Here is a 23,653-nt window from a genome sequence, read left to right as displayed (position 1 = left end):
GAACCAGATTTTGAAGTGTAAGACAGAAGTGGACTTTGACCATAATTTACTTGTTGTAAACTACAGATTAAATCTGAAAAAAACTGCAAAAAGATAGGAAATTAAGACAATAAGAAAGAAACAGATTTCTGAATGTTTCGGGACACGTTTTAGGCAATGATGGTCTGAAACAGGAGAAAGGAGTACTATAGAAGAGGAATGGATGGTTTTGAGAGATGAAATAGTGAAGGCACAGAGGATCAGGCAAGCGAAGGAGAGTATAAATGTCTAAAAAATGAGACTTGCAGAAAATACTACATGGCTAGAGAACAAATGGAAGGCTGTAGAAATGTGCATTGAACAGGGGAAAAGGTAACTTATATAGACTTTTGGAGAAAACAGATCGCAAGTCGGTACTAAGCATAGAAGGGAAAGGTGGAAGGAATATTTAGAAGGTCTGTATAATGGAAAATATGATATAAAGAGAAGAGGGAGTAGGGGAAAGTGAGATGATGAGATATACTGCAAGAAGGATCTGATAGAGCACTGAAAGACATAAATAGAAATAAGATCCTTGGAGTAGACGACATTCTCACGGAATTATTTAGAGTCTTGTGAGAGCCAGCCATGACAGAACTGTTGTGCAAGACATGTGAAACAGGGAAAACACCCTGAGGTGAAGAGGGTGGACTAGCAAGGAGAACTGCATAAAACCAGTCTTCTAACTGAATACCTCAACAATTTCAATAACCAGTTATTTCTCTCATACATCAATTTTAGACCTGTCTCTTATAGTGTCATTCAGCGATTGGTGTTCAAACTGACAGCTTGCCTTTCATATCCAAGTAAAGTGAGACTCTCTGGGTTTAAGACTCTGCACTCATGTTCTGGAGGACAACAGTTCAAATCCTTGTCTTGTCACCCATACTGCTCAGTCTTTAATGACCTTGTTGACAGCAAAACATTGAAACCTTATTTTCCTTTCTTTTTCTTCACATTCAGACATTTTCAGATGCCAGTATAAGTAAGCAGGACATAGGCTCAGATAGTTCAAGTGATTGGCCTCTATTTGTAGTCTTTCTCATATGGGCAATTTTAAGTGATTGTAAACAGCACATAAATATGTTGTCAGGAGAGGAAGGATGTAAATGTTGTATATAAATCTGTTTTGTAAAGCATTTTCAATTATTTTATTCACATGAAAAATACTCTTTTTTTAAAAAATATATTAAAAACAACGTACACATACTTCTTTATGCTGGTGTATGGTTTATACTAAATATCATACAATTTACTGTTCAACCATGTAACAGATAGGTAACACGATAGGTTCATTCAAAAAAGGAATGGTTACCCTGTCGTTATATGGCACCTTTTTCCCTGAGTAGCTTCATTTCCACCTGGAATCTTCCTTTTTTTGTCATACTTTTGTAAGTTTTTGTTCATTTAGGCACATGAGCATTCATGAATGTGTTTTAATGAATAATTTAATTATCATAAAAATGTTTTGGGTATGGTACCATGTAATATTGTAAAATAACTGTAACAGAATAAAACCTATGTTTTGGCTGCAGCTACAATGGCATTCCTTTGGGTCTACTGGTGTACTAAGTTGTCAAGAGTCATCCTGTGTTATATCATAACCTCTCTAATGGGCTTGACATTAAGTCACTTTTTTTTAAACCAGTGGTATAATTAATTTGCTAGTGGAAGGAGTGGGATACATTAGATGGCATCTTATGGTTGAAGAAGTGGGGATCTGCTTTAGTCTATTAAATCATTCACTATGAGCCTTGCTTGGAAATTTTCAGCAAACGGGGAGTAAATCGCTGTAATCCTCATGTGAGACATTTGGTTATGCTTCATGATTCAGTGTATTGACCATTTTCATTTTTAATTTAGAAGATAGTTTAGGATCAAAGATAGCCAAGGCAAGAGAAAAGGAAACAGTTATTATAAAGAAGTTTTCAGTGTTTTTAAATCCACGTGAGAGGTAACGTGTCACATTTGACAACTTGACATTTGTAAAATTTTGTTAAGAATACTGAAGTCTAAATATGGTGCTTTGTTTTCAGGAAGTTTGTTATATACAGTAATAAGGAATAAACAGATACCACAAGTTGCATTTACTTGTCTTAGCGATAAATGAAATTTATCGTGGAATAAAATAAACAATAAGTAGACTTGCAAAATGGATACTTCTGGAGCACAAAAACATACTCCACGAGGTTGGTGCTTTTGCATGGGAGATCACATTTAATGAAAACTCCAATAGAATCCTTTGTAGGTTGCTGTTGTCGCAAAGTATATCAAACAAAATTGAGAATTCAAGACATATTGAGTTGATCCAAGTGTTCCTTGAATTTCCCATGCTAAATTCTGATTGGGATTTATTGGTGTGGATTCTAAGCCAGACGTTTTGAAACTTTTTCAAGGCTGGTGTAGTATGCCTGTCGTTTTGCAGCTCATCTTTTCCTCAAAAACACTTCTGAGAAGGATTTCATAATGTGATGTCAGAAGGTAAACAGGGCTTCAAGAGATCTTTCTTCCAAAAATTTTCAGTTAAAACTAAAACACCTTTAAAAGTGCTTGTATTTGATGCTGTTGTGTCAAAAACTAATGCTTTAACATAGGACCAAAAGAATCGTATTCAACAAGTCATTTATAGAGAGCTTGCTGTTTTTCACAGTAAGTTAAAACAACTGTGATACGCCTTGAGTGAGTTGTGGATTTTCTTATTTTTTAATTTTAAGTACATTTGTTTGTGCAATTTTTCATGTATATAGTGGCTCGGCTATGAGACTATCTCTGTAATGTCAACATTCTTGATTGAAAGTAACCGATCGTCACGCTTCCGGTGCAATGTTGACATCCAAGTTTTATCCAGTTTAACACCTTTCTCTTTCCTTTTAAAATTATTATGGTGTTTATCAATCTCAATAGTCACTCTATACATGCACACATAATAATGCGAGGTTTTAGATATGGTGCTTGTCACACTGAATTTTATTTCATGATTACCTTCCTGGTAAACTTGTTCTGCTATGGTTGATTTATCTGTGTGACCCAGGCGGCAATTCCTCTTATGTTCAACAAGATGGGTGTTATCACTTCTCTTTGTGGTACTGATATAAACCTGTCCACAACTATAAGGAAATTTATATACCCCCGGTGTAGCCAAAGGATGTCGTGCATCTTCTGCCAGTCTTAAATATTCTTTTATTTTCCTGGTGGGTCTGAAAATAGTTACCACCCCATACTTGTTTAACACTTTCCAATGCCATCTGTGACCTTACTAATGAGTGGAAGAAAAACCTTGCTAAGGGCGGCTGTTGTTCGTCGTTGCTCGTGATTCTCTGCCTAGAGCACAGTACTCAGTCTATCTCCTTGCTAGAATAGCCATTCTTCACGAAAGTCAACCATAGATGTTCAGTCTCATCTTTTAGATAAAGTTTGTATGCCCTGTCTACCAAGGTTTTTATTATATCTTATATTTTGTCTAGGGTGTGGTTAGACTCTTTATGCAGATAATAATCAGTATGTGTGGCCTTTCTATACACATTATGGCCCATCGTTCCATCCTGTCATTTAATCACAGACATATCCAGAAAATTCAGTTGCCCATTACTCTCCGTCTCCATAATAAGTTGAATTTTCAGATTAATGCTGTTTAGATGTGTCAGGGAGGCATCCAACTCCTCTGCTCCATTGTCCATACTATGAATGTGTCATCGACATAGTGATACCATCAGGCTAGTCTCTTATTGGCAGTCTGCAGTGCCTGTTGTTCAAAAATCTCCATAAACAAGTTAGCCACAGCAGGACATTGAGGACTGTCCATAGGAACTTCGTCAGTCTGTTCATAAAAGTCACTATTGTATTGAAAGTAAATTGTGGTGAGGCAGTGTCAGAATAATACCACAATAACGGTAGGAAAAATATCCACTATGCATGAGATAGCTTTGTTTACCGGTATCACGGTCAATAATGATACAGTATGAAAACTAACGAGGATATCATATGGGCCCATGCTCATTCCTTTAACATATAATGAAATGAGCTGAATTTTTAATGTGGCTCTCAGTCATTGACAACTTAAGGAAAACGAGTGTGGGCCCGGATGATATCCTCATTAGTTTTGATATAGTATCATTATTTGCCATGATTGTGGTAAACTAAGCTATCTTATGCATATTGGATATTTTTCATACCGATATTGTGGCATTATTCATGCAATCTAATATTGATGTGCCTATCATTACTTTTCTGGAGCTCACAAATCTCAGTCTAAAGAACTTAAAACTAATTAATACATAAAATTATCACATTCTGGAGACTTTAGTATCTGCCTCATCTGAATGAAGCACACTGGTTAGGGGAAAAAAAGTTTCAGTAATAAGCTAAGTGAAACAGGGTCATAACTTGGGAAACAGTGTAGTTGACTGGCAGCCTTACTTGTCAAATATTTTTGAGCTATTATAGCATAAGTCCCCCACATAGCTGCTTGTTTTGACATCCATGAGCAGCTGCCTGTACCATCCACAGGTAGTTTCTGAAGGCCATTCCTACAAACAAAAGACTTTAACATTAACTATTGAGTAAAATGTTGGTAAATATAAAATATTGAAAGAGAAATTTGTGTATGCAAATCATCTGTAGAATCTGAATGTGACATTATTGTATACATCGAAAAGTCACAGTACATGGTTAGGTCACTTCTCCCTCAAAATGTCTCGCATTTTACCTGAAATTAAAAGTATACAGACCGACACAGAAAACGCAATGTTTCAATTTCTTTAATTTTATTTTAAACTCCAGTTATTTTTATGATAAAATATTGTGGCATGGTCCCCTCTGGGTGTCTAGCAGTGAATAAATAAATAAATAAATAAGAAGACAGTTGTATAAACAACTTAAAGCTAGAGAGGCAGAAGTGACATAAATAGATTCATACTTCAAGCACATTTAGCGGACGTTCATCGAGGTAATGCACGTCTGTTTTGATTTTCGACACTTCTCTTCACAGACTTCTCTTTGCATCTTCAAAATGGTGTATTACTTCCTCTTGCACCAGTCATGGCATCCAACATCCCAGGCATTCTCTTTATTAATGTTGCAGTTTCCATTTGAGAAATCATCTCCCATTATTTCAAGAGGACCACCCATAGGTCCAGTAGGGTCTCTGAGTAGTGCTGAGTCCCAGCTGGTCCCATACGGGCTCAATAAGATTCAAATAGGGGCTCTTGAGCAGGCCAAGCCATAGTGTGAATGTCCATTTCATCCAAGAACTCTTGCATAATTCTCGCACCATGTGACCATGCATTGTCATGCATTAGTGTAAAACTATCACCAATAAATGAAGCAAAAGACAAAACATGCTCCATGAAGGATTTCCTCCACATACCAATATGTCACAAGGCTCCTGTGCCCAACAAATATCAAGTCTGTCCTTGTAGTAATATTGATTCCTGTACCCACCATCAGACAACTACCCTGAAATTCTGACCTGGATTAGAATATGCATCTGGGAATAACTTCCCCCAGCCCTTCTAGATACCCTCTCTGTCAGGTGATGGTAAGCCAAATCAAGACTCATCAGTGAACAACACTTGCTCCTATTGTTGTTATCTCCAGTCATGATATTTCCTTGTGACACATAGTTGAGCTGTGTGATGCACTCTAGTGAGTTCTGGGTGTATAGCAGGCCTTCTGGATGGGAGATTGGTTTCTTCCAGTCTTCTTCAGACAAGTCTCTCACTAACATTGACCCCTCAAACTTGCTCCAATGGTGATGGTGTGATGGTTGTGAAGAACTTGGAAGTTGTAAGAAGTGCTCACCTCTTACCAGTGTTGCTCACCTGGGACCTGCTCATCATTTCCTTGCGTGGCCTCCTGTCTAGTTTCTCTGTACCTTCTTATAGTTCTGAAAATAGTGGAAGATGCAGTTCTCAACCTTCTGACACACAATTCTGTGACCACCTTCCACCAAAGCAGTGGCTTTTCCAGTATCTTCAGTGCTTAATGACATGTTTGTTTGAGAAAGCTGATTACACTAACCACAGAGAAAGCTTACAAACATGTGTTATTGAAAGGACAACAATACTGGTGTGGGAAAAAAACATTTAAGGCTAGTACAATAAACAATCAATGCTTTATTGTTTGGGTGCACTCAGTGATGTAGTTGTTAGAGTAAAGGACAAGGACAGTGTTCTGCTCATGGGTGATTTTAATGTCAGGATTGGAAATCGAACAGAAGGGTATGAAAAGGTTATGGGTAAATTTGGAGAGGATATGGAGGCCAACAGGAACTGGAAACAACTCTTGGATTTCTGTGCCAGTATGGGCTTAGTAATCACAAACTCCTTTTTTAAACATAAGAACATTCATCGGTATACTTGGGGAGGCAGGGGAACTAGATCTGTCATTGACTATATAATAACATATCAGGAATTCAGGAAGGCTGTGAGGGACACACGTGTATTCAGGGGATTCTTTGATGACACTGATCACTATTTAATCTGCAGTGAAATTGGTATTGTGAGGCCGAAAGTGCAGGAGGTTAGGTCCATGTGTAGGAGGATAAGAGTGGAGAAACTTCAGGATAAGGAAATCAGACACAAGTACATAACAGTGATCTCAGAAAAGTACCAGTTAGTTGAATGTAGTCAATTGCAGTCACTGGAAAAGGAATGGACAAGGTACAGGGACACAGTACTAGAAGTGGCCAAAGAATGACTTGGAACAGTAGTGTGTAAAGGTAGGATGAAGCAAACAGCTTGGTGGAATGACACAGTCAAGGCAGCCTGTAAAAGGAAAAAGAAGGCATATCAAAAATGGCTACATACTAGAACTCAGGTAGACAGAGAAAGATATGTTGAAGAAAGAAACAAAGCCAAACAGATAATTACAGCATCCAAGAAAAAATCTTGGAAAGACTTTGGAAACAGGTTGGAGACCTTGTGTCAAGCTGCTGGAAAACCATTCTGGAGTGTAATTAGCAGTCTTCGAAAGGGAGGTAAGAAGGAAATGACAAGTATTTTGGACAGGTCAGGAAAACTGCTGGTGAATCCTGTTGATGCCTTGGGCAGATGGAGGGAATATTTTGAAGAGTTGCTCAATGTAGGTGAAAATACGATCAGTAATGTTTCAGACTTCGATGTACAATGGGACAGGAATGATGATGGAAATAGGATCGCATTTGAGGAAGTGGAGAAAATGGTCAATAGATTGCAGTGCAATAAAGCAGCTGGGGTGGATGAAATTAAGTCGGAACTCATCAAATACAGTGGAACGTCAGGTCTTAAATGGATACACAGGATAATTGAAATGGCGTGGGAGTCGGGACAGGTTCCATCAGACTGGACGAAAGCAGTAATCACACCAATCTTTAAACATGGAAACAGAAAAGATTGTAACAACTACAGAGGTATCTCTTTGATCAGCATTTGCAGGTAAAATCTTCTCAGGTATTGTTGAAAGGAAAGTGTGAGTATTAGTTGAGGACAAATTGGATGAAAATCAGTGTGGGTTTAGGCCTCTTAGAGGTTGTCAGGACCAGATCTTTAGCTTATGGCAAATAATGGAGAAATGTTACGAGTGGAATAGGGAATTGTATCTATGTTTAATAGATCTAGAAAGGGCATATGACCGGGTTCCTAGGAGGAAGTTATTGTCTGTTCTACATGATTATGGAATAGGAGGCAAACTTTTGCAAGCAATTCAAGGTCTTTACATAGATAGTCAGGCAGCAGTTAGAGTTGACGGTAAATTGAGTCCATGGTTCAGAGTAGTTTCAGGGGTAAGACGAGGCTGCAACGTGTCTCCACTGTTGTTCATATTATTTATGGATCATATGTTGAAAACAATAGACTGGCTGGGTGAGATTAAGATAGGTGAACACAAAATAAGCAGTCTCGCATATGCGGATGACTTAGTTGTGGTGGCAGATTCTATTGAAAGTTTGCAAAGTAATATTTCAGAGCTAGATCAGAAGTGTAAGGACTATGGTATGAGGATTAGCATCTCCAAAACAAAAGTAATATCAGTGGGAAGGAGATATAAACGGATTGAGTGCCAAATAGGAGGAACAAAGTTAGAACAGGTGGACGGTTTCAAGTACTTAGGATGGATATTCTCACAGGATGGCAACACAGTGAAAGAACTGGAAGCGAGGTGTAGCAAAGCTAATGCAGTGAGCGCTCAGCTACGATCTACTCTCTTCTCCAAGAAGAAAGTCAGTACCAAGACTAAGTTATCTGTGCACCGTTCAATCTTTCGACGCAACTTTGTTGTATGGGAGCGAAAGCTGGGTGGATTCAGGTTACCTTATCAATAAGGTTGAGGTTACGGATATGAAAGTAGGTAGGATGATTGCAGGTACTAGTAGATGGGAACAATGGCAGGAGGGTGTGCACAGTGAGGAAATCAAAGAAAAACTGGAATGAGCTCTATAGATGTAGCAGTCAGGGTGAACAGGCTTAGATGGTGGGGTCATGTTACACACATGGGAGAAGCAAGGTTACCCAAGAGACTCATGGGTTCAGCAGTAGAGGGTAGGAGGAGTCGGGGTAGACCAAGGAGAAGGTACCTGGATTCGGTTAAGAATGATTTTGAAGTAATAGGCTGAACATCAGAAGAGGCACCAATGTTAGCACTGAATAGGGGATCATGGAGGAATTGTATAAGGGGGACTGTGCTCCAGACTGAACGCTGAAAGGCATAATCAGTCTTAGATGATGATGATGCAAAACAATGTCAGTAACATACTCTATCTAAAAATATATGACAAACTGCTAAACTTTAATTAAATAGATAATTACATATCATTTATTACATGTTACAGTTTTCATGTTGGTCACTGTAATTATTAGCATAAGAAGCAAGTGGTATTTGCACAATTATTGGAAAGATTTCAACCTTTCATGTTTTTCTTATCATTGTTGTTTTGGTGGCTGTCAGTCTGAAGACTGGTTTGATGCAGATCTCCATGCTGATCTATCACATGCAAGTGTCTTCATGCCTGCAGAACTACTGAAACCTACAGACACTTGAACATGCTTGTCGTAATCAATCCTGGGTCTCCCACTACAATTTTCATCCCCCACCTTTTCCTCCATTACCACATTGACAATTCCTTGAGGCCTCAGGAACTGTCTTATCAATCAATCAATCCTTTCTTTTAGTCAAGTTGTACCATAATTGTATCTTTCCAGTTCGATTCAGTTCTGCTTCATTAGTTATATAATCTGCCTATCTATTCTTCAGCATTGTTTTGTAACTTCACATTTGAAACACATTTATTCTCTTCTTGTCTGTACTGTCTATGATCCATATTTCACTCCAGTACAAGGCTATATTCCGTACAAATACTTCCTGAAATGATTTTCTAGCACTTAGCTTTATATTTGAAGTTAACAAACTACTTCTTTTCAAAAGACTTATTTTACTATTACCAGTGTGCATTTTACAGCATCTCTACTTCGGACGTGATCAGTTATGTCGCTGCCTGAACAGCAGTTGCATACTTTTGCTGTCTCAGTTCCTAATTTAATTCCCTCAGTATCTCATGATTTCATTTGGTTACACTCCATTACCCTTGTTTTTCTTTTGTTGAAGTTCCTCGTACAACTTCTATTCAGGGTGCTATCCATTTCATTCATTTGATCTTTTTTTGTCTGCCTAGTGGCCTTCTTCCATCAGGAGTAAAATCCATGGATTTCAAAGGCTGTCTGTGTTTATATATGAGTGAAATGCCCTGCTCGTACAAGCCATTGGTTCTCATCAGTCGTACAATGTTTGGTCTCTTGTAGATTTCACCCAGCTCACAATTATGCTGGATCCTCCATTTCCCAATGATCTCATCTTGTAACAAACTGTAGATCTTTCTTAAGACTTTCAGCTTGAAAACGGGAAGGTTGTTTTAACCTTTGCTCTGGACGAACTCTCCAAGTTGTGCAGCCACATTGCCATATGTGTTGGATCAGTATTTTGTACAGCTGGAATTTGAAATTCCTTGAGAGGCTGTGTGCTTTTAAAAGCTGATGCAGACTGAAGTATGATTGGTTATCAGCTTGGATCCTCACTTGAACTTCTGCCTCACACAATGCATTTTCTGTAAATATTTCTCTTAGATATTTAAAGTTGTGAACTATGTTGTAGAGTCAGGTTTTGACTATCAGAGACTGGAGTTGGTCTCTTGAATGGGCTTGAGTCCCATTCATCATCATATACTCGATCTTTCAATCATTCACTAGGAATCCAATTTTGCTTGCTGACACCTCCATGCTGTCGCTCACCTGCATTAGTTCTTAGATGTGAAACAGCAGGGCCATGTTGTTGGCAAATGTGAGATTTGTGATTTTTTTTTTTTACCCTCTACCTCAATCCCTTCAAAATTCTTATGGAAAGCTCCTCTCATTATATTTTTGAGTGCCATATTGAACAATATCGGTGACACACAATCTCCTTGTCTCAGTCTTGCGTTTACATTAAGGCTCTCCATAACTTTATTCCCAAGATTCACATTATGTTTTGAATTAGAAAGAAAAACTGCAACTAGGCTTGTGGTTTTTTTGGGTGTTCCAAATTTGGTTAGGCAATTCATTGGGTGCTCCCAGTGGATGCTACCATATGCCTCCTTACAATAAGTGAGGAACACATGAAGGTCTTCGCCATATTCACACATCTTCTTGGTGAGCTGTTGCGGTGTCCACAGTCGAAAGCTCCTTCCTGAAGCCATCCTGATATTCACGAATCACTTCTTCTACCAATGGCTGGGTTCTAATCTCTACACAGTTGGACCTGATGTTGTAGAAGATTCAGGAGGGTGTTTTCTCTGTAGTTGGTGCAGTCCATTTTGTTTACCTTTCTTGTGTATAGGGCAGATGATTGCTGTCTTCCAATCTTGTGTGATCTCCTCCACAATTCAGATCCTCTTAACTAGTTGGTCAATTCTCTCGTGATGTCTCTCGTCTCCAACTTAAATAACTTCTGCCTGTATTCACATTTTCTTGTGGACTTTTGTTCTTCTTCAGTTTCATTATCTGATCATTTCCTTCAGTGTAGGAGCTGGATATCCAAAATTTACAATGTCAGGAGGTTGAAATTTGAACAGATCTTTAGGTTAGTCAGAGTTGAGGAGCTCCTTGAAGTATTGTTTCCATCTCTCGGCAATGCTGAACTCATTGGTGAGAATGGTCCCATTATTGTCCCTGATGAACTTTTGGCAGCTCTGTACCAGAGGTTAACTTGACACTATATCTTTTGCGTCTGTCTTCCAAAGAAATCTGGCTGAGCCTCCTCTGGTATTGCTTTGATGTACATCTCTTTTCTCTCCTCAGAGTTTCTTGGATAGTTCTTAGTAGGCCCACTTTTTCAAATTGTGCTTTGCCTTGGGCAAAATCTGTACCTCGTATCCACCTCCCGTTGGCTTCTCTTCTCTTGACTAATGCCTCAATGCATATATCCTTGTACCAAATCATCTTACCCCTGATCTGCTAACAAGATAGCATATTACTTCCTTAAGACGGTTTCTGATTCTGGCTTTGGGCTGTACTCATAAGCAGCTTTTTACTAGGAAATCGTCCATCCTACGCTCTGTGCTGTCTTTACATCCAGCATCCAGTTCTTTGCTTGGGTGTTAACTGCAATGTGACCTATCTGATTAATTGTTTTACTATCTGGTGACACCTAGATTCAGGTGTGTATAAGCTCCTGTTGGAAATTTGTGCTATTGATAAGCATCTCTTTTGATGTTGTAAAGGTGCTGAAACTGATGCTATTGTTGTTGCAGAGTTCATACAAATTTTGTTTTCTGTTTATTGAATGGAATACATCTTCTTTTCCCACTTTAGCATTCATATCAGCCAGCAGGACCTTACAGTTGCTATTCGAACATCACTTGGTCCTTCGATTAGGATGTGCTTTCTCCTGTGGGTGCATGGTGGTTCATAAATGACATTTTATGTCCCTTTGTGTTTGTTGCTAATAACTTTAATTACCTTTCCTAATTTTTCTTTGGTTTTCTTTGTTACTTGCTCATTGTCGAAATGGAATATTTTGTGTGTACCAAATTCATTATCCAGTTAAAACTCTGGATGGCCCAAAGCCAAGAAGTTTCAAGCCGCCTCCCTCCCTTCTATATCTGGAAAGGGACACAACATTTTTTTCCACCTGCATGGTAAGCTAAATTACTGGATGGAGTGACTTTAGATTTTGTGTATGTAAATATAACCTATAAACTTACTCTGTCAAAACAATACTGGTAACATTCATCTATTGAGAAGATAACTCCAAATCTACTAGATACAGGACTTTATTCTCAAAATTTATTGATAAAGAAGTTTGCTGCTATAGGTTAAGGCTGCCAGTAGCAGTATTACCAGATTGTTGGAAGTATTGGGTAGTAAAAAGTAGGGGTAAGTAGGCCTATATATGTTGAAAGCAGAGCACAGTTGTCTTCCAGCTTTTTATATAGTGAACTCAGGGGTAAAACTGCCTGTTCCCCCCCCCCTCCCCCCCAAGCTGGGTGGAAGAACAAGATGAACTAGAAAGCAATTAAAAAATTAGTTTAATAAAATAAAAGAGTCTTTCCAAGAGCCTAGGAAATCAGCAGTGCCAAAGTGGTACATAAAGTGAAGATAAGGAGAAAGAATAATGTCTGAACTTTAAAGAAGGTAGTGATGCAAGCTGTATAGAAACCCATCAGATCCAACATGGGACCATCATTACACAATTACTCATTGCTAATTTGAATAGTGGGAAATATGTCACTCTACCTGGCCTTTAGCAAATTATTACAGAAACACTTTCCTTGTTCATTTTTGGGACACTAGTCACCCAATTTTTAAAGTTGATTTAGCTGTACAATTAGATTACATTTTAAAATTTTTGTGCTAAAAAAAATGTCACTGTGCCTTGGAACACAAAATTTTGTAAAGATGATTATTTTTGTGGTCATGTATATATTTAGTTAAATTAGAACTAGAATCAGTTGTATGTTTGTATGAGAGACATGATTTATTTGCTTTAAATTTCAGTTCAAATATCTGTGTATTTTGAATATTACAATGACAGATTCTCATCATGTATATTCGTTAAAAGTGCCAGAACAGAAAGGAAAAGAAATTGTTTTGCTGTGTGAGGACCAAGTTTAAACAGTGTTCTCAGAGTATAACGTAAACTTTGCTGAATTTAATACCCAGGAATAACTCTCGCACAATATGATTATTTGTAAGAGTGAGTGTTAACTATAAAAAATAAAATGCCATGTGTCATAATAGTATGTGTTTTATAAATGTTTATATGGGTCTGTGGTGACTAAAACATCTTTTGAACTTAAGCCGGGGGGAAAAAAGCCCTCATGCACCCATTACTGCCACACTTCAGCTTGTGAAGAAGTAGTAGAATCAAATCCGTCCCATACAATACAAGAACTCCTAATATTCTCGTAATTATATTTGGCTTTGCAAATAAGAATATTTTGCTGCTTTTATTTCTTTCATTTGTAACATATTAGCAGCATCATACGAGAAGTAGCATACTGCCTTTTGTCATTTGTTCCAGCTCAGTAGTTAGTCTGCATGCTGTACAATGTCCAGCTTCAGTTATTGATCTTTGTATGTACTAGAGAATTAAAGAAAGTATATAGAAACATCTGGGAAGTATTGAAAAATACAATAAAACCAACCAGCTTTGACCATTGATACTGTCAGCAAGGTAACTATTTGTCATGGCTATGGTGACTGTGATATCACACAATCATGTGTGTTTTAACTATCAATGAATTGGAATCTCCAAAGGAATATAAGGGCTTTGAGTGGGGAAATTCTTGGTGTTAATGCCTTCAGATATACTAAACACTTGAAAATTTCAGACTACAGTGGGGATATAGGGACTTTCATCGGGATCATAAACTATAACTGCAAAACACACAGTGTATGAAAAACTAGATTAATGTTATGTCGCAAATCTCTGGCCACACTACAAATTATTCTGTAATTGTGATATTCATTTAAAAAGTAGGTTGTTTTGCTGCCACATTTGTTGCTTTAGAAACTCTCAACCAAATTTTCACCTTCCAACATAATTTAGACCTTGGGCAATGCTGCACATCACTCTGTCACCACAGCCATCATTTCAAAAAAATGGTGACTTCACTGGTAAAAAAACCTTGGGCAATGCTGCACATCACTCTGTCACCACAGCCATCATTTCAAAAAAATGGTGACGTTACTGCTCAAAACTAATTGGTAGTATCTCAAACACTCAACGTCTAAATGCTGTATCTGCCTCAAAAAGTCAGACCAGAAGCCCTGTACTTCTTGACTCTGAGCAAATATATTTCCTACTTCCAGGGAACAAACATTCCTGATTTATAAATCACATACTTACTGGTCCTGTATCAGAAACACTCCTATTATCCGGCAGTATCAGAAACGTATTTCAGTTGTTTGTGACAGTGTCATTGGTTGAATTGACTCCTGCATAGCAGCAGGCTGAGTACTAATATTGGTGGCATTTTGCGAAGTTTTGAAATCCATTTATCGATTTTACTTTTTTTCAGGGTACTGTTGACACCTTAAGACATATTGACTCTACAACGAAAGAAGTATTGCATAATCCAAAATATGAAGAACTATTTGCCCCAGAAGTTGGACCGGAGAATCCATTCCAAACAAGACAACAGAAAGCTCATAAAAACATGCTGTCTGGATTTGTTGAACAAGCATACATTAGTGATTTCCAGTTTGAAAATCAGCGCCGAACCTTCAACAGCTATGGTAAACACGAATACATTTAACTCTCTGTAAAACTTATGCTGACATCTGTAGCACTCAGTCTTTTGCTTCTCAATTCTTCTTGTTCCAGTCAAGGATTAACGTTACATTTCTGTTTCTTACATTTGTGTGTGTTTTTGCCCCTTCACAGAGGAAGAAGATTAGATTATAAAAACTTCAAATACCTTAAATTTTATGTGCCACTTCTGCTGCAGTGTATTTTATCTTTGTAGTTCTCTCTCTCTCTCTCTCTCTCTCTCTCTCTCTCTCTCTCTCTCTCTCTCTCTCTCTCTCTCTCTCCCCCCCCCCCTCCTTCCCTATCCCTCCCCCGCTCACTCTCCCCCCACTCTTCCCCCTTCTACTCCCTCCCTCCCTCCCTCCCTCCCTCCCTCCCTCCCTCTCCCTCTCCCTCTCCCTCTCCCTTACTCAACAGGAAGCTAATGAATAAATTGCTCATAAAGTAAATTGGGACATGAAACCCAACAGTGGAATGTAGAAAACTAAAAGTCAAATGCCACAGTTACTTAATAATTGCAATAATTCAAGAAAGCTGTCATGAACTGGAAGGTTGGTTTGAACGCTACAGCACTTTACTAGGCATGATTCTATTGGAGGTGGTATGCCATTGCCTTCCTCTGTCCATTGAGCTGACTTACCCAGCCACTTATGGGGGGACCCGCAATTTAACAGGAATTCTGAGCCACAGTGAATTCTTCTCACTTTAATAAACACATTGCCAGAAGTTAATGAAGTGGTACATGGCAGATAAAAATCCTATGACCCAAAGAAACAGTCTGAAAAAATAGTTGCAGCAAAAGTCAAATTTCTGTTGTAAAAATGATTAACAATTTGGTTCCTTTTTGATGTGCACTCCTAATTGGTGGTTAATATAAACAGAAGATGTTGGTTTGTATAAACATCCACTTATTCTGAGTTAGGTAATGCATTGTTTCCGTAAATCACTTCAAGCAAATGCTGGATTTGTTCCATGAACAGAACCATTGCCAGTTCCCTACCCTAATCTTGTACAGTTGGGCTAACGCTGTGTCCAAAAATCTCAATTTATGAGAATGCATTGGATTATGCATATTTAAATCTTTCAATTTTATTGCATTTCATTTTTGTGATGCTTTGCCTGTTGCACTGAGAATTCATATTGGTCATTCTCTTTGTATTTTGTTCTTATATGTTTTCTCCACTGTACTTTTTTCAAGATTCTTAGCACCTATGTTCCTTGCTTTTGATTTGTGTTGTCTCCTCGTGCCGTGCAACAATTTTTTCACACTTACTACAGTCTCCCTATACCCATTCTTCACAAATATCCTTCTCCTTATTGTTCAGTTATGCTGTTGGTAGTTTTTAAAATTTTCCTTTTGGTGCCCAGCCGAATTTTACTGATGTTACCTTATTTATTGACTGAGCAAAATGGTGCAGTGTTTAAAGCATTTGATTTGTTATTGGAAAAATAAGGTTCAAATTCTTGTCAAACCATTGAGATTTAGGTGAATGGTGGAGTGATTGCTTTCAAAAGATCCTGGATAATTCATTTAGGATCATTAGTTCTATTGGAGTTTGTCTCCACTGCAAATGATGTTATCATCAACAGAAGTTAAACCCCTAATTTTTCTTCTTATTGAATTTCAGTATATTAAAAGGGATAAATGCTAATGTATGTATCTTTGGATTATAGCTCTTTACAGCAGTAACTCTGTTTCAGTTATTGTCACAACTATTTGTATACAATAAGTATGCTTGTATTATCTAACACATTTTCCTAAATTAAAAGAGCTTGCAACCATCTGTCTATCTCTTAAGTGATCCTTATTAATTTTTTATTAATTTGGTTGCTCAGTTATTGAGTAAGCTGAGATGGTGGAATATCTGCTTTAACAGCCACCAATTAAAAATAAACATTCTGCACATTGTAATATTCAGAACGTATAAAATTAATTAAAGTCCACCAGTATTGCATTTTCTCATAATCAACCAAGTAGTATCATTCACAAATTTGTCATGTTACTCACATATTAAACCGATGAAAGTTCTCAGTAATGCAATCCACACAGTTCATAACATTTGAATAAAGATTTTGTTGTTTATTATGACATAGATGAGTTGTATTCAGAAATTATCAGAATTTTTAGATGCACAAAAAAAGATTGCGTTATGGAACACTTCAGAGTAAAGTGTGTTGAGATAACATGGATACTGCACATTATATTAATATCAAATGGAATCAAGAGGACTCACATTTGGATGAAATTATGTTTGGTCAGATTGTTGACAGACTAGAAGCGAACCGCAGTCATTGAAATTTGGAGTCGGAGTTGAATGTCAGCCTTACATCATTTCAGTGCTACAGAGAAGGTTCCAGGGATAAAGAAACTTTCAGTGGCAGTGTGGACAAGGTGGACAAATTGCTACAATCCAATACCGCAAACCAAAGACATCTGATCAGCACAAGACCTACCCTGGCTAGGTTCATGGCAGCAAACTTTGGATTACTCAGCTACTGTTACAGAACGTATTTTTGACCTCAAGTGGTAACTTTGTGTGTTCAACTACACACTACTACCATTCTGCTCACACCTTGTGCCTTCTTGCTTGGCATACACGTGTGTTATGCGTAGCCAACCATGAGAGTAACTAGTGTAGGGAAACAGTTGGAATGTGTATTTTAAATGTCAAATACAGGTAACTTTAATTGCACAGTGTGTCTATATCACAGAGATTATATAAAATTCCTCTAAACAATGGAAAATCCAGGATGGAATAAAGACAGTGGTTCGAAAAGGACACATTACTACTCACTTTATAGAAGAGATGTTGTGTTGTAAACAGGCGTAACAAAAAACTGCTATACATTTGAGCTTTCAACCATAAAGCCTTCTTCTAAAGTAGGAAAATGACAACAACAATAACAGCAGCAAGAACAACCGCAGCAGCAACAACAAAATGGTTCAAATGGCTCTGAGCACTATGCGACTTAAATTCTCAGGTCATCAGTCGCCTAGAACTTAGAACTGATTAAACCTAACTAACCTAAAGACATCACACACATCCATGCCCGAGGCAGGATTCGAACCTGTGACCGTTGCGGTCGCTCGGCTCCAGACTGTAGCGCCTAGAACCGCACGGCCAATCCGGCTGGCCCAGCAACAACAACAACAACAAACAACACACACACACACACACACATACACACACACACACGACCAATATCTCTGGTTAGTGAGACTAGACTGTGAGCAACTGCACCTGATGGGAGAACCAGTCCTTGGCTTGTGGGGTTAAGGAGGAGGCTGGGGTGGGGAGGGGAGGGATAGCATGGTAGATGTGGAGGATAGTGTGTTGCTGCTTGTGGGAGCATGCAGGATGTGGTGGGGACAGAGTAGGGCTGCTAAGAGTAGTCAGGTGGTTTGAGAGGGGGGAGGTGGGGGGAGCAGAAAAGGAGAGAAATATGGGGTAGGGAGGGGTGGTAGGGGGAGAGTAGCGGATGCATTGGTTAGAACAGAAGGCTGTGATGTTCTTGAGTGGGAGTAGGGAAGGGGACAGGTGGGTGAAGGACAGGAACACATAGGACAGGAACATACAGGATATATTACAGGGAGCGTTTCCACCTGTGCAATTTAGAAAAGCTGTTGTGGGTAGGAAGGGTCCAGGTGAAGCAGGCTGTGAAACAGTCATTGAAGTGAAGCATGTTGTGGTGGGCAGCATGTTCAGCAACTGTGTGGTCCAACTGTCTTTTGGCCACACTTTGTTGGTGGCCATCATGCAAACAGACATCTTATTGGTTGCAGCTTAATTTTAGATCACATAACTGCTTTCACAAGTAGCCTTGCCTTTGATGGGATAGGCGACGCCCATGACTGGACTGGAGTAGGTGGTGGTAGGAGGATGTATGGGACTGGTCTTGCATCTAGGCCTATTGCAGGGATATAAATCGTGAAGCAAGGTGATGCGAGTAGGGATGCACAAGGATACTGTGCAGGTTTGGTGGATGGCAGAATATACTGTGGGAGGGATGGGAAAGATAGAGGGTAGGATGTTCGTCACTTCAGGTCACAAGAAGTAGTTGGAGAATGTGATTCAGTTGCTCCAGTCCTGGGCAGTACTGAGTCACCAGGGGAGTACCCATTTGTGGCTAAACGGTGACAAATTGAGAGATAGTAGGTTGACTGGAGAGACAAGGCACAAGAAATCTGTTTCTGTAACAGGTTGGGAGGATAATTTTGATGTGTGAAGGCCTTTATATATTTGGAGAAGGACTGCTTGTCACTGTAGATGTGACAACCATTAGTGGCTAGGCTGTATGGAAGGAATTTCTTCGTGTGGAGTTGGTGGCAGCTGTCGAAGTGGAGGTGTTGCCAGTGGTTGGTAGCTGTGATATGGATGGAGGTACTGATGTAACCATCTTTGAGGTGGAGGTCAACATCCAGGGAGTTGGCTTATTGGGTTGATTCCCCAAATACCTCAACACAGAAGCTAAGCTAATATCCACAGACAGAATCAATTCACCAACTAAAAACTGATCCTGACCTTATATTACTACCTGCTGACAAAGGCTCTACCACTGTGGTTTTGAACCACAGGTATTTCTGGTGGAAGGACTCCACCAGCTGTAAGATTTGCTCACCTACTAATGCCTCAGTGACTTCATTCCAGAAATCCAAAAGGATGCCCAGTCTCTCCTCAAATCCTTAGGCCCATCTCAGAACCTTTCCTGTGAGTCTGTCTCTCTTCTGACCCCCCACCACCCCCTGCACTCCTATCTCCTACATGTTCCTGTTCCTTTATTACATGGCACTCTGCTTGCCCATCACTGTTAATGTCACCTTTCTCTGCACTAACTTCCCCAATGCCCATGGCCTTTTGGCTATTGAACACTACCTTTCCCATTGACTGACTGGCTTCAAACCTGTAACTGTGGTTCAAAAATAGGCACCTGCATGGCCCCATCCTATACCAAACTATTCGTGCAAGACCTGTCCCATAAATCCTCCTGCTACCAAGTACTCGAGCCCAGTCACAGGGGTCACTTACCCCACAAAGGCAGGGTTACCTGTGAAAGCAGTCGTGTGACCTACAAACTAAGGGAAACACTGTGCTGCTTTCTACATGATCATGACAACCAACAAGGTGTTTGTCCACATGAATGGCCACTGGCAAACTGTGCCCAAGAATCAGCTGGACCACCCAGTTGTTGAACACATTGCGCAACACAGCGTGTTTCACTTCAATGACTGCTTCACAGTCTGCGCTCCCAGGATCCTTTCTACCACCACTAGCTTTTCTGAACTGCACAGGTGGGAAATCTCCCAACAATATATTCTACATTCCCATAACTGTCTCCCCCTTATCCTCAACCTTCGCTAGTCCTTGTCCTTCACCTGTCTACCCCCTTCCCTGCCCCCACTCCAGCACATCACAAGCTTCTATTCCACCAACATACTCATTAGCCTTTTCCTCCTCCCCCATTTCTCTCCTTTTCTGCTCGCCACCCCCACTCCCCCCCTCTCCCAACCCATCCACTCTTTCAAACCTCCCGACTGCACCTAGCAGCCCTACCCTATCCCCTTGACATCCCAGTGTGCTCCTGCAAGTATGCCCCCTACACCTACCCTATCACCCCCCCTCCCCTCCCCTCCCCATCCCAGCCTCCTCCTCAACCTCACCACCCACAGCCATCAGGCACATTTACTCATTGCTCACAGTCCGGCATTAGAGACCAGAGACAGTGGTTACGTGTGTGTGCGTGTGTTTTGCCTACTTTAGAAGAAGGCCTTTTGGCTGAAAGTGCAAATGTATGGTAGTGACAGGAAATAGAGACAATAAAGTGAGCAGCCATGGGTTGGATCTAGTTGGTTGTTTCGCAGTTTGCTCACATTGTGACATTCATAGATGTATGTTAGTCTTTTCAGAAAAAAATACCTTATGTTTGTTAACACACAAGAATCTCAGTCTGAGATACCATTTTGCTATCTAATTTAGCCGCCTAATAATATAACATTTAATATGAAACTAAATAGTTTTGTGGTCTACGTTGGTGTGACGCAACACTAGTCTTTCTTAACCCTCAATACAGGCATGTAATATACATTGCTCTTGTTGAAGCTCTACAGTTTGCGATCATTTTGAAACCCCAAGCCAAGGCTTCCTGTCATTGTGGTCGTACTACTAAATATCTACGATCTGTGAACCCACTGCTGTCACTGAGTACACTAAATTGTGTTAATGAAATTGTGCTCAACCACAGAGCTAGCCTGTTCGAAACATCGGTGGAATACATCATCACCAGAGTTTGGCCTTCCAGGAAATAAAATATTGTGCTATATGTCTCCTGGTCATCAAACTTTTCACTGTTTAAACATAGATATGCATTGAGTGATAAAGTTACTCTTAATGGTGACCTTTGTGCTCTGCAGTAGAGGTAGGTTATGCACTGGAAATGATAGTTATGCACTGGAAATGATTCCACTCGCTCCCCTTTATTTTTAATGTCATATCTAACAACAGTGTAAACATAACAAGAGAGTGTGCATGTCATTGTGTAATGAGTTTCAAAACCAGATTTGTCCATCCATATCTAGAAATCCTGTGCTGAAGGCAGAATCTTTGGAAAAGGGGACAGCTGATTTCCATTCCTGATCCGAGTTTGTTCTCATACCTAAATGACCTTATATCAAGGGAGTGTTAAACATTATTATTCCTTCCATCCTATAGGCTGAGTGGGGTCTAAAACAAATAACTTGTATATAAAACTTGCTGTATAGATAGTCCCACATTGACACAACTCTACTACTAAATAATGTGCATTGATTAGACATAAATGTTCTGCATGTGTAATTTTGTGATCATTTTGGTAGGTCTGTCTGGGATAAGTCATTAGTGATGAATGTTTTCCTGCTCAAATATTTGAATAAACTTATTAGAATAGCAAAAATGCCCAATAAAGAATTCATACAAGTCTGATGTCAGCACTTACTATGTGAATAATGTTTGTTCTTCAATGCCTTGAGTTTGTATAACAAATGTCAAAACTATTATGATGGTCATCAGTCCCATAACTGCAAGTTTTGAATGACTGCTTTGACGGGAGCTGTTTAATCACAGGTTTAGAACACACAAACAGTGTACATAAGACCAGGTACATAATGTGGATTTAGCATTATTGTACAAAGAAAAACAAAAAGATGTGCAAAACTGTGTTACTGGAAAACATTGGATCCCCCCCCCCCCCCCCCCCCCTCTTTCTGGAAGTGTATGATACATTTACGTTCATTGAATTAGTGGAATATTACAGGAAATTGAGCCTTAACCAAGTTAGTTTTCTTGTAAATATGGCATGAGCTGCAGTGTAAATAAAAATAAAACATTAAAATGAATCCATTAATGTGCCTTTGATCTATTACTTATTATTTTTGTGCAGGCTATGCATTGGATCCTACTGTTGATGGAGTTACTGGAAATGGAAATCAGATTGTTGGTGCCACTGAAGCAGCCAAAGAATCTGATGGGAAGACAGTCTTTGAAACCACCAAGGAACGCCCACTTGACAGAAGGAAAAGAAACAAGAATGACAACCCTTCTGACATTGAAGGATTTCTTGGGCCATGGGGAGGATATACTGATGAGCAGAGGGTAATGAGACCTAATGAGGTATGTAATTTAATATATCTCCACATCCACTCAGTGCCACTAGAGTTTGGAATATAATAAATAATCTGATCGTGCTGGATGTAGTAATTATCTTTGGTGACCTTGCCTGGAACATGCAACAACAGGCATGCCAGGTGTTGTAGTGGATACACAGAAACCAACAGTGAAAACATCAGATATGTTTGTCCTTCATTCTAGAACCATATCCTTTGTTTGCAAATAATATTGTAATACTTGTGAAGAGTGTCTGAAATGTCTCTCTTTGACTGTAGAAAATTGCAAATTTAAATACCTCAGTATTGTATTTCAATATGAATTTACAAAGCCTGAAAGTACATATGTCAATGATTAGTTAGCACAGATGCAATAGTTTACATACCAGTTTACTAGTATGTATAATGTTATCACTCTTCCGGGACAGATGCTGTAACTAATTTGATATGATAAACTATTTTACGTTATTTCCAGCTTTAAGCAAATTCATTTATAATTAATGGGTTATTAAAAAAGTCATCACTTTTTAAACTGATATTTTAATATCTGAGTTCATTACACATTAATAGTTCTGTTTATGCTTGGGTCTCCACTCACATTAAATTTCTCAAGAGAAACAAATACTTGATATTACAAAATCATGATTTTACACAAAAGATGTATGTTACTTTATCAAAACTGATGTATCTACATTCATGATGCACATGATTTGAGATCACGCACCCATACAGTTGGCAGGCCCACTTGTAGAGGCCACCTGAATCAGTGGCCTGGCGCGGTTTGATGAGCCGCCAAGGAAACTATTATTTAAGTGATCACAGATGAATGCTCAGCCTATTCTGTAACCTGTATCACTGCTGTCTATTCAATGCATTCAGTGCTATGCGCAACCTGTACTTCAATTATCTTATGTTGGCTCTATGAAGTACTAAGTTTCCTAAATCGTGTTTGTTCTTTCCGTAACAAACTTAGCGATGAGTGAGGCTACATTTGTGTGCGTGCTAGTGTCAGTGCTAAGTTACCCGACAGACCTCTTGATGGAAGAAATACTCCAACGTATCGTTGCCCAGCTGCAGGCTTTTACAGAACGACTGCACGCTCCAACCACTACTCTCAGTCAGTTGACATCTGCGTGTTTGCGGCTGTTAACTCTTCCATCAGTGCAGCTGTCACCCTTTCCGGTATATGAATGAATTGGCTGAAGATTGGGACTCCTATGAGACATGGTTACACTAACATTTTCA

The 23,653-nt window shown here is 39.2% G+C and overlaps 1 protein-coding gene across 2 annotated transcripts in view; it reads left to right on the top strand.

Annotated features, from left to right (window-relative positions):
* Positions 1–23,653, top strand: part of LOC124596052 (pre-mRNA-processing factor 17) — a 65,608-nt gene that overhangs the window by 2,458 nt on the left and 39,497 nt on the right. For both annotated transcript variants that reach the window (XM_047135026.1, XM_047135027.1), the window contains 2 exons: positions 14,543–14,759; positions 22,186–22,415. In XM_047135026.1, coding sequence (XP_046990982.1) covers positions 14,543–14,759; positions 22,186–22,415 — 447 coding nt within the window. The remainder of the gene's footprint in view (positions 1–14,542; positions 14,760–22,185; positions 22,416–23,653) is intronic.

The sequence above is a fragment of the Schistocerca americana genome, chromosome 2 (assembly GCF_021461395.2).
Source record: "Schistocerca americana isolate TAMUIC-IGC-003095 chromosome 2, iqSchAmer2.1, whole genome shotgun sequence".
Classification (NCBI taxonomy): domain Eukaryota; kingdom Metazoa; phylum Arthropoda; class Insecta; order Orthoptera; family Acrididae; genus Schistocerca; species Schistocerca americana.
This window is presented reverse-complemented; position numbering and strand designations above follow the sequence as displayed.